Source organism: Diabrotica virgifera, chromosome 8 (assembly GCF_917563875.1).
Source record: "Diabrotica virgifera virgifera chromosome 8, PGI_DIABVI_V3a".
Taxonomy (NCBI): Eukaryota; Metazoa; Arthropoda; class Insecta; order Coleoptera; family Chrysomelidae; genus Diabrotica; species Diabrotica virgifera.
This window is the reverse complement of record NC_065450.1, coordinates 105,313,199-105,325,084: the sequence shown is the minus strand read 5'-3', so window position 1 is coordinate 105,325,084 and position 11,886 is coordinate 105,313,199. Positions and strand designations below refer to the sequence as shown.

The window sequence follows — 11,886 nt, the reverse complement described above, 5'->3', positions numbered from 1 at the left end:
GGACTGCCTTGGTAAGTTCTATGAAAGACTTATCAAGAGGAGACTGGAAGGCGTGTTGGAAGATGAGAGAGTGCTATCAAATCAACAATATGGATTTCGAAAAGGCAGATCGACAGTCGATGCCGCGACCTGGATAAGGGACGCGGCTAAGGCAAGCAAGAAAAGATGGGTGGTCCTTGTTCTACTGGACATAAAAATGCTTTTAACTCGGCTAACTGGGGCCTCATAGTAGATCGAATCGTTGAATTTGGGGCTCCAGAGTATGTGTCCAACATAATAAAGGACTATCTATCTGAAAGATCCGTATGCATATCAAAGACGAAAAAGAAAGAAATGACTGCAGGAGTACCCCAGGGGTCAGTACTGGAACCCTTACTTTGGAACATACTATATAACGGGGTACTAGAAATACACAGGAAGAGAGGAGTCAGAGCGATAGCATACGCGGACGATCTAGCCCTACTGGTCGAAGACGATACGAATTGGGGAATAACAGAAAAAGTAAATGAAGCGAAACGAACGACCGCGGCGTGGATAGAAAAGAACGACCTAAGACTAGCAGTAGAAAAGACAGAAGCAATAATCTTGAGGGGACCAAGAAAGAGAAACGAGATAACTTTTAAATATCAAGGCTCCGAAATAAGACCCCAAAGGACAGTTAGGTACCTGGGAATAACGTTAGATGACAGACTCTCTTTCGGACAACGTGTGCAAGAAGCATGTCGGAAGGCGGAAAGGAGGACCTCAACACTGAACAAATTAATGCCCAACATCGGTGGGCCCGGATCCCAAAAGAGAACAGTAGTGTTACAATCTATATTATCCATAATACTATATGGGGCCCCAGTGTGGCACGAGATCCCTCGGATGAAAAAATACAAAGATATGCTTCTCAGGGCCCAAAGAAAACCCCTGATCAGGGTGTGCAGTGCGTACAGAACTGTACAAACTATTGCCTTACAAGTGGTGGCTGGTTTTGTGCCGGTGCACATCCTGGCCACGGAGAGAGTCCGAATGTACCGGAGGGGCAACGGGGCGATAGGTTCAGGACCACAGGAAAGAGCTACAAGTCTAGAGATGTGGTAGAGGGAATGGGCAGCCGAAGTCGGAAAGGCGGACTGGACGAGATCCCTGATCCCGGACGTAGTGAGGTGGTACGGATGTCGGCATCGGCGCGTCAACTATTACTTCACACAGTTTTTGACGGGGCAAGGATCGTTCAGGAAATATACCCATCGTATAGGGAAAACCGAGAATGATCTATGTCCTGAGTGTGGGGTGACAGATGACGCGCGGCATGTCGTGTTCGTATGCCCCGCATATCACGCGGGACGTACCGAGCTGCAGCTGGGCCTGGGATCCCCTCTAGGCGAGCCTGGCGAGCTAATCGATAAAGCTATAGACAGCAAGCGAGACTTCGATCTGATCATTGCTTTTGTCACAAAGACCATGAAGCATAAAGAAGAAAAAGAGAGGCGACTGCAGGCGGGATGAGCGTTTATTTATTTTATACCGGTGTCTTGTGTCGTAGAAGGCAGCCAGCGGAGGGAGGACACTTTACATCCAAACTTCGCTGTCTGCCTATATACATATATATTTTTATCTGGTTTTACTTATTTATTTATTATTTTATTGTGCTTTATTTATTTATTTTATTTATTTATTAATGTAATCAACATTATTTCTACAATTTTCTTTTTTTTAACAAATTGTATTCATTTATTTATTTATTTATTTGGTGCACGTCGTAACAGATAGCCAATATGGGGAAGACTCTCTACATCTGGTCCATGCCGACTGTCTTGGGTATTGTTTTCGTTCTGTCTATTTTCTGTTTCTTTGTTATTTTTTTTGTTTGTTCTGTCCTGGGGCAGCTAGTGGGGGAGGACATTTTACATCCCACCTCGCTGACTGCCCCTCTTTTTTAACCTGGAGTAAATGGGTATGAGTGCGAGTGTGAATTGATGAATGTATGAATGATTGGTGTTACTCGTAATTGCCAACTGGTTCTGTTTTGCTAGTTCCATCGTAGATGGTGGCCCACTGGTCGGCTAGTCCGCACATGGGTTGCGCGTGGACGGTCGCTTCACCGGCCGGTTTGGCGCGAGGCTTGTGCGGGAGGGGGGAGCGGGAGGCCATCCAATCCATGGAATGCACGTGAAGAGTGCCAGAGAGGAGTTAAGAGTAAGGTCGACGTGTCAGACATGCTCGCTCAGAGCGGTTCCAGACTCGTCGGCTGGAGAAAGAGGGGTGGGTATAGTCGGTAGGCGGCCGATCAAGATGAAGTAGGACGGACTGAATCCGACACACCTGGGACACCTTCCCAGACGGTCTTGCAAAGATTCCCACCTCCCAAAAAAAGCAGAGGACACACCAAGATTTATTCGGTGATCCAAGTATTTTGTTGTTAAACATGTTCAGAAATATAAGCGTTTTATAGTAACAATATATTAATAAAAAATCACTTTGTCACTTTTCCTCTTTTCTCGATTGAGTATTAGGTTTTTGTTGTACAGTCGATAAATTATTACAATCACTGAATACACAGCTAGTTAAAAAATGATCATATTAATTAACTGAATTAATATTAATTAAGGTAATTAATTGTACAAGTACCAGTTATCCAAGAACATTCAGAAGCCATCTCTTTAAACATGTTAAGACATGTTAAGACATGTTAAGTAAAGTTTACATATTATCCATACCAGTGAGAATTTCACTACACGTAATTTGCCGTGTAAAGACAGAAAAAGTAGGAATAGCCGTAAAATATTTGCGAATTATGTACCGATGGCCTTATTAAGTGCAGTCTCCCAATCGGAGGTTGGATATCATCATCACTCTTTATCCATATAAAAAAAAATAAAGAGCTAATCTAAAGAGTTCTATTAAACTGCATTGAAACCAGTCCCTTAAATATTTTAACCATGATACTCTCCTTCTTCCTATACTCCTTGTACTCCATATCTTGTAACATTTTTATTTTTACTGTGTTTATGATTACGTATTCTTTTCCATTTCTCGCAACACTTCCGTGCTTGTTTTCTTTTGTGGACATGCTATTCTAAGCTTTTTAGCCCCTCTGTGGCTCAGTAATAAGAGCGCCTACCTTTGGATCAAAAGGTCCGAATGGTCGTGAGTTCTAATCTCATAAGGGTCAGGAATTATTCGTTTATTGTAAATTAGTAAATGAAAATAGTTTCTGTTCTTGTGGAATCGGTACTCACCGGAGGGACCGCAGACGTTCGGATACAATTAGTGTCTCTTTGCAAAGACAATTACGTCGACTTTGCAAAATAACAAGACAATTACTCAACACACACTACACATTACTCACCTGAGTTAGTGATAAGTTTTAGTCTAAAAAATCATTATGAAATTGACTGGTCAGTTGGTTGTGAAAACCAGTGCCAATAAAACACAAAACACACATTCTAAGCTTCCTTCTGTAATACCACATTTCAAATGACTGTAGCCTAATTCTAATTATGTTTTATTTCTTCAGGGTTCAGCTTTTAATCTAATATTGTAGTATCGTAAACATGTAGAGAATTGTTTTCACTCTTACAAACGCATTTCAGTATTTTCTTATAGGCAGTAGTTTCATCAAAATCGATCTGTACCTCAAAATTGATGACATTTAGTACCAAACACTATAAAGCGTAGAAGAAGTAGCAAAAAATGGTTTTCACCCTGCGAAAGGGGGTGTGAAGAATTACACACATACATTGAGAATTAAGAAATTAAAGATAAAATTTCTGTAGGTATATAACTAGACAGTACCCATTGATATTTGGAACGTACATGGCTTATGCATTACAGAAAAATTATCAAACATGGAAGCTTATGAACAGAATGCAGATATACATAATGGAACTGAGCGAAGTAAGATAGCCTCACTCAAAAAAACGAAGAACAAAGGAAGACTGCATTTATTACTACAGAGGAGCCGACCCAGGACATCAATAGAGAAGAACCATATTCTTCAAAGAGAATATCAGTCGGTTATAGATTTCATCCCTCTATAAACGACGGAACAACACTACTGAAACTCATAAAAATCCTAAATATAATCGATATTTTATAATCCAACAAGCAACAAGTGATACAAATAATGCTAATAATACAGAGAGATGAGGTAACAATGATCATTGGGGAGTGGGGATTTTAATAAGTCGCTTAAATACTAAATACATACCATATGTTGATTATACAAGGCCACTTATTTAGTATAAACTTAAATATCACGTATTAAACTGAACTAAATTCAACGTATAACTAATTTAACTATATAAACAATCAGTGTGACTTTACTTCTAAGAAGAATCGCTAGGAATCAAACTACATAATTTAGTTCTACTCGACCTAAAGTTGAAGAACTCTAAGAAATACAAAAAAACCTACCCAGGTACCATAATTTAACTGTAATGAACTTTATACTCAAAAGGTTTCAAATATTGAAAAAGAAAACATGTCAATGACTTGCATATTGCAATTAAGACATTGCATAACTAATAGTCTAAGGGCCGGTTGTTCGAACGCTAATCAAGAAGTTAATTATAATCAATCAGTTTATTGTAATCAATTTTCTTGATAGGAATCAATCGAGACATCAAAAATACATGTTAAACACTAACCATTCATTGATTGTAGGTAAAGCAGTAATTAAAATATAGCCGCAGCTGTTAAATTATTAAAAATTGCTTATTATTATTATTGATTTGTAAGTAAAAACAAGAAATTAACATCAGAAAGAGTTTAATTATGGTTTATTTTTAGATTAAAACCAAAATAATAAAATAAATCAGTAAAAAATGTCAACATAACCTCAAAATGTGACATCTATCAGAAGTACGCTTAATCAAATGTAATTGTAATTAAATAGTTGATAATGATCATTTTTGATCAGCGTTCGAACAACTGGCCCTAAGAGCTAGTGAACCCTCCTACTAACGGTCGTCCTGTAAGACTAGAAATTTTTCTAGTGATAATTCATAGCACACCAAGGCTAAAAACCATGACCTGGCAGGCCTCAGTGGTGCACGTGTATCTACCAGGTGAATCGAAAAGTGCAAATTTAGGGGGTAAAATAAACTTTCTCCTGTAAGGTTTAAATTTAAGTATGTGTTTGAGTAAGTCATTTAGAAGAAATGTGTACAATGACAGGCGATTCTGAAGAGCATAAGACCTTGTCACCCGAGGGGAAAGATTAGGAGTTTTTCCTAAAATTGTTCTTTTTACATCGAACAAATTTTTTTTAGGTTTTTTGAATCATTTCAAACAGAAAACGTCTTTAGTGATTTTTCTCTTAAGTTTCTACAGGGTTTTTGTTATATAAGCGATTGAAAATTTTGAAAATTGCGAAATTGGCCATTTTTAACCCTAAATCGGACTACATAACAATTTATTTATTAACATCGGACAACTATTATTTATCTAAAAATTTCAATGTTGCCAAGATACGTAGATATTCTTTAAATATTGATTGATGAAATCCCAAAGAGTTTTTTGCAATAAAATATCGAAACCCCCTTTGTTTTTTTAATTGCTAATCAAGCAGGTGCGACACTGTAGTATAAGTGAGGACGTTTGAGTTTGCATAAATTCATTATCTCGAGAATGGGCAAATTTTAAGAGAAATCCTCAGACAGGTCGATTTTTATTTTTAAATTAGGACTTTTTGGCATATATATAATACTAGTGACGTCATCCATCTGAGCGTGATGACGTAATCGATGATTTTTTTAAATGAGAGTAGGGGTTGTGTGATAGCTCATTTGAAAGGTTATTGAATTTTCTATTCACTAATATAAAGATTAACATAATTATTTATACAGGGTGTACAAACAATTTTTTTTTATTAAATTAACTTTGATTAAATTTGACAAATAGAAGAAAAATTTTTTTTGTACACCCTCTATAAATAATTATGTTAATGTTTATATTACTGAATAGAGAATTAAATTACCTTTAAAATGAGCTATCACACAACCCCTACTCTTATTTAAAAAAAATCATCGATTACGTCATCACGCCCAGATGGATGACGTCACTAGTATTATATATATGCCAAAAAGTCCTAATTCAAAAATAAAAATCGACCTGTCTGAGGATTTCTCTTAAAATTTGCCCATTCTCGAGATAATGAATTTATGCAAACTCAAACGTCCTCACTTATACTACAGTGTCGCACACGCTTGATTAGCAATTAAAAAAACAAAGGGGTTTTCGATATTTTATTGCAAAAAACTCTTCGGGATTTCATCAATCAATGTTTAAAGAATATCTGCGTACCTTGGCAACATTGAAATTTTTAGATAAATGTTCGATTTAGGGTTAAAAATAGCCGATTTCTCAATTTTCAAAATTTTAAATCGCTCATATAACAAAAACTATCAACTTAAGAGAAAAATCACTAAAGACGTTTTCTATTTGAAATGATTCAAAAAACCTTAAAAAAATTTGTTCGATGTAAAAAGAACAATTTTAGGAAAAACTCCTAATCTTTCCCCTCGCCTGACAAGGTCTTATGCTCTTCAGAATCGCCTGTCATTGTACACATTTCTTCTAAATGACTTACTCAAACACATACTTAAATTTAAACCTTACAGGAGAAAGTTTATTTTACCCCCTAAATTTGCACTTTTCGATTCACCTGGTAGATACACGTGCACCGCTGAGGCCTGCCAGGTCATGGTTTTTAGCCTTGGTGTGCTATGAATTATCAGTAGAAAAATGTTTAGCCTTACAGGACGACCTTTAGTCGGAGGGTTCACTAGCTCTTAGACTATAAGAAGTCCCAAATAAAGAAAAATATGTCGCAAGGTCGAGAAAGAAGTAGATCCAAACATAATAATATCCAAACGATCGTGAGCTCAAGACGAAATTAATACATTGAAGAAAGGTGGACTTGTTTAAAAACAAAAATAATCAAGATCCAAAAAGAAGACATCGCATCACGGAAAATGACAGGTAGAAAATATGGAACTAATGACGGAAACGCGAAAACAAACTCAGTTGAATACAAAAAGATCAGTAAATGATTAGGAAAAACAGAAGACAGATACAGATACAGATAGAGACAACAGACGATATTTAAAAATAATAATAACGTAATAAGTATAGCGATAATGGACAGACCTATGAGTTTGAGAAATGTGAATATTCATTTTCGTATATTATTTACACATTGTTTGCATACTTTGTTTAAAGTAGAAAGTTGCAACTCTTGACTGGCGTCCTAGATATTTTGTAATAAGTATCAGGCGCCATGTAGTGCCCCCAAAGTAGAGGGATGGAAGATAGGCCAAGTTAAGCTAGTAGGTTGTTTCTAAATAATAGTCCATAGTGCACCAGTCTTTGAATGATTGTATAACTGTACCCCGGCCACCGACATACGGAAAGAATATTCTCTGCTTTCGCCTTTCTTACCAAGTCGCACTGATGAGATATACATATCGAAACCTTCTGCAAATGATAAGAGAGACGAAGTATTAAATATTCGTTTTCGTATATTATTTACACATAATTTTCATACTTTGTTTAACATAGAAAGTTACATTTATTTCCTCTTGACTGGCGTCCTACATATTTTGTAATAAATATCAGGCTTCATCTAGTGCCCTCAAAGTAGAGAGATTAGGTCAAGCTAGTAGGTTGGTTCTAAATAATCCATATTTTAATTATTAATATCTATAAAAACTTTTTCTTTCTTTTATAATTTTTTTTGCACACCCTGTATAAATAGTTATGCTAGTGTTTATATTTCTGAAGAAAGAATTGAATAACCTTTCAAATGAGCTAGCAGACGACCTCTACTCTCATTTATAAAAATCATCGATTACATCATCACGCCTAGAGGGATGACGTCGTCACTAGTATGATAATATCATATATATATATATATATATATATATATATATATATATATATATATATATATATATATATATATATATATATATATATATATATATATATAACAAATGAAATAGAGAATGTGGAAAAATCCCCTTACGAATAACTCACACATCCACTATTTCTGGCTGGGAAAAATTTTTCGAATAGAATCAAAGATCAAAACACCAGTTCTTAGAAATGTGTTTCGCCCTCTTCAACCTCCGTGGGCTCATCGGTAAAGATGAGAGGTTGAATATCTTTAGACACATTCCATCAAAAAACAACATCCGAGACATAGACATAACAGGAGCGTAAATCTACGCCCAACCTGAAAATGACAGTCTCAAGTTTTAATTCCCTAATTACTTTAGAGTAAGTAAGATAATGTTTATGAAAAAACAAAAGATGTAGATCTTTGAAACACACTCAGTGATCAAAAGATCCACAGGTACTGGTTTAACGACCACTCGTACGAAATCAAACAAATGAAATAGAGAATGTGGAAAAATCCCCTTACGAATAACTCACACATCCACTATTTCTGGCTGGGAAAAATTTTTCGAATAGAATCAAAGATCCAAACACCAGTTCTTAGAAATGTGTTTCGCCCTCTTCAACCTCCGTGGGCTCATCGGTAAAGATGAGAGGTTGAATATCTTTAGACACATTCCATCAAAAAACAACATCCGAGACATAGACATAACAGGAGCGTAAATCTACGCCCAACCTGAAAATGACAGTCTCAAGTTTTAATTCCCTAATTACTTTAGAGTAAGTAAGATAATGTTTATGAAAAAACAAAAGATGTAGATCTTTGAAACACACTCAGTGATCAAAAGATCCACAGGTACTGGTTTAACGACCACTCGTACGAAATCAAACAAATGAAATAGAGAATGTGGAAAAATCCCCTTACGAATAACTCACACATCCACTATTTCTGGCTGGGAAAAATTTTTCGAATAGAATCAAAGATCCAAACACCAGTTCTTAGAAATGTGTTTCGCCCTCTTCAACCTCCGTGGGCTCATCGGTAAAGATGAGAGGTTGAATATCTTTAGACACATTCCATCAAAAAACAACATCCGAGACTCTATATCTATATACAGTGCTGTTTTTGTAACAATATAGGTTCCGGTACGCAATGTTCCGGGAGTCCGGGGGTATTCAGAAGGGAGGTCAGGCCCCGGGAAAACTTTGTAAATTTAGCTCAAAAAAAACTCAAAAAGGGCGTTTTAAAGCTATTTGGGAGCAAGGAAAAAATTTAAGAATTTGTTTATAATTTGACCTGAATACTATAAAAAATCTAAGACCATCTCTACTTGGCTACATCATTGATAAAATAAGAGTACAAAGATTATTTTTCTCAGAAAATTTGAAACTTTTTACTCCTATTAAACTTGTGGTTTCTTAACAGGTATGTCTGCTTTTACTGGAAAAAACTGTATTTGCTAATTAACTGGCCTACTGTAGAAATTTAATCTTGTACACATTTCAAGGGCATATTATAAAAAACGCACAAAATCTTAGTTTACATGTTTTATTGCATAATTTTCCAAATAACAGTTCAAAAGTAACAAATTAGTCAGTCTTCAGTAACAAATTAATCAGTGTAAGTTTTTAGATCATAGCTACATTTTACAAGAAAAAAAGCAATAAATTTGATAACTTACAGTTTATAGAACTGTCCAAAGTTTGGAGAAGTTTTTGTCGTAAGTCTCTTCTCTGCCTCTTTCTTTTCTGTTTGTGTCCAATGCTGAGTGCCGTCCCCGAAGCAGCCACGAATTCACGTACGAGGGTTCAAATGGAGTAAGAGGTGGGCTGTTTAACTTCACAAACATTAATGAAGAAACAGTTTTTGTGAGTAGGGAAGCTTTGCCATCAGTAATTATCAGGTTCATTTGGGAAAATCCCCTTTCACACTCACTGGAAGATATTGGTATTGTCTTTAAAGCTGTTGTCAAACGTAGCAAATTTTCTGGGTAGCTATTGTTCTCACAATTTCCCACCAAATTTCTACAATTGTCAAAAACATATTCTCTGAAGGATTTAATTGCCTCTCGTTTGTTCACTTGTAGACGATCTGCGAGCGCTTCAATGTCTCTTTCTCCAAAATTATTGTCTTTAATGTTTTTGGACCAAGTGCTTTTGTCAACTATGCGGGCACAATTGGCCAACACTGCATCGTCTCCACTGAGCATCCTCTTTTCGATTGATTGAGCAAGGTGGTCATAAAACACAACATTGATGGGGTCTTCTTTAGATTTCACATACAGTTCGATTCCCATAAAACTTCTGTTGTTGACAGCTGTCTCAGCTTGCGCATAAAACATTCTAGGACTGCCTTTTCGAGAAACAAACTTGTTCATCAAAATCTGAAGTTTCTTGTTAGCTCGAAATAGGTCAAGGTCTCGATGTTGTAACTCCTCACTAACATCAGACAGCTCTTGCAATGCGTCGCACATCAGTCCCAAATCCAAAATGAAACACGTTGATGTCAGCTTTCTGTGTAGGCCTTCGTATTTGGATCTTTCCAAAGGATCACGCGTCTGGTCTACTTTGGCTGCTGCAAAATGGTTGGTTAAGACCTCATAATTTTCCCAAACGGCCGAAACTGTGCGAAAACTTGATGCGACCCACCGCGTGTTCAACACTCTACCGATTTTTAACAGTTGTACACCAAGCTCATCGGCACATACGTGCAGCTCCCGACTGTTCTTGGGCGAGGCGTGATACAGTACGTATAGTTTGTCTATAAATTCCTTGAACCGGTTTATACTTGCCATTTTCTTTACCACGTCACTCACACACAACTCAAGTCTATGATTACAGCAATGCCAAATAACAATAGATGAAACTTCTCTTTCAACAGTGCACCAACCCCAGACTTCCCTCCAAGCATCACTGCTGCTCCATCACATGCCAAAGCAACAAGTCTACTTTTTAAAACGTTTTCATCTATTTTGTGCCCTTCAAGGCATTTCATAACAGCATTAAAAATTCCACGAGAGGTCACATTTTCCAGTTCCACAAGGTCTAAAAACAAGTTCACAGATGACTCCATATTTAACTTTTTTAGGCACAATCTAAGGTACAAAATCAATGTTAATTTTTTACTTAATGTTGTTGACTCATCAATAATAAGCGCAAATTTATCAGTCCCTTCTACTATTTCCTGTACAACTTGTTTCTTCATTTCTGAACTTACGTGAGTAATTATATTAGCACAAGCGTTCCGTGAATGTAAAATTCTGCCCATATCTAATCCGTTTAGCTCTTGAACATCTATTTCTGCCTCAAAGTGGCTGAAAGATTGATTTTCCTTTGCTACCTTATAAGCAGTTCGAAAAACTCGCGCCGTTACTTCTTTTTCTTTTGACACTGTTTTTAAAAAAACCTTTTCTAACGTTTCTTTCTGTGAATCTGCAAAAATATTAACAGCAGCTTCATGAGCAGCAAGTTGGTTGCTGAGCTCGCCTCTCTCCAAAACTACTAACATCACATTCAGTCCACTGCTTGACCATTTTCATACCATTTTTTTCCTACTCCCAGAGATCCAACTTTTTTGCAAACGTCACAGCCTAACTTTTTGTTTTGTACAATAAGCCAATCGTTTTTCCTACAATGTTCACTCTTTTGTTCAAAAGTCAAACAGTCTAGCCAATGTTTATCACCTTCTTTGCCGCCATCAACAGAAGAAGACAAATTAACGCTGGATGAACTAGACACTAGTGAAGCCGTTTGGTCCAATATCACTGGCGATCTTAAGCATTTTTGAGATTGTTCATCTAGTTTTCGTTTTTTGGGCTGGTTAAAATAATTAGTAATCTTCTGCATTTTCGAAGCAACTCAACACTTTCACACTAAATGAGCGGAAGAGCAACCGTAGATTCTCGCATTGTAAAATTCGTTTTGTTCTGCAAAATAGAATTCTACCGATCGTGATCCCACCTGTCTCGCGTTAAATACAAAGTTGTAAGTTCTACA

General features: G+C 36.6%; 1 protein-coding gene across 1 annotated transcript; it reads right to left on the bottom strand.

Annotated features, from left to right (window-relative positions):
• Window positions 1–9,575: 9,575 nt before the first annotated feature.
• Window positions 9,576–10,685, bottom strand: LOC126890228 (E3 SUMO-protein ligase KIAA1586-like). The gene has a single exon (XM_050659082.1). It carries the CDS (start codon window positions 10,683–10,685, stop codon window positions 9,576–9,578), a length of 1,110 nt encoding a protein of 369 aa, XP_050515039.1.
• Window positions 10,686–11,886: the final 1,201 nt, after the last annotated feature.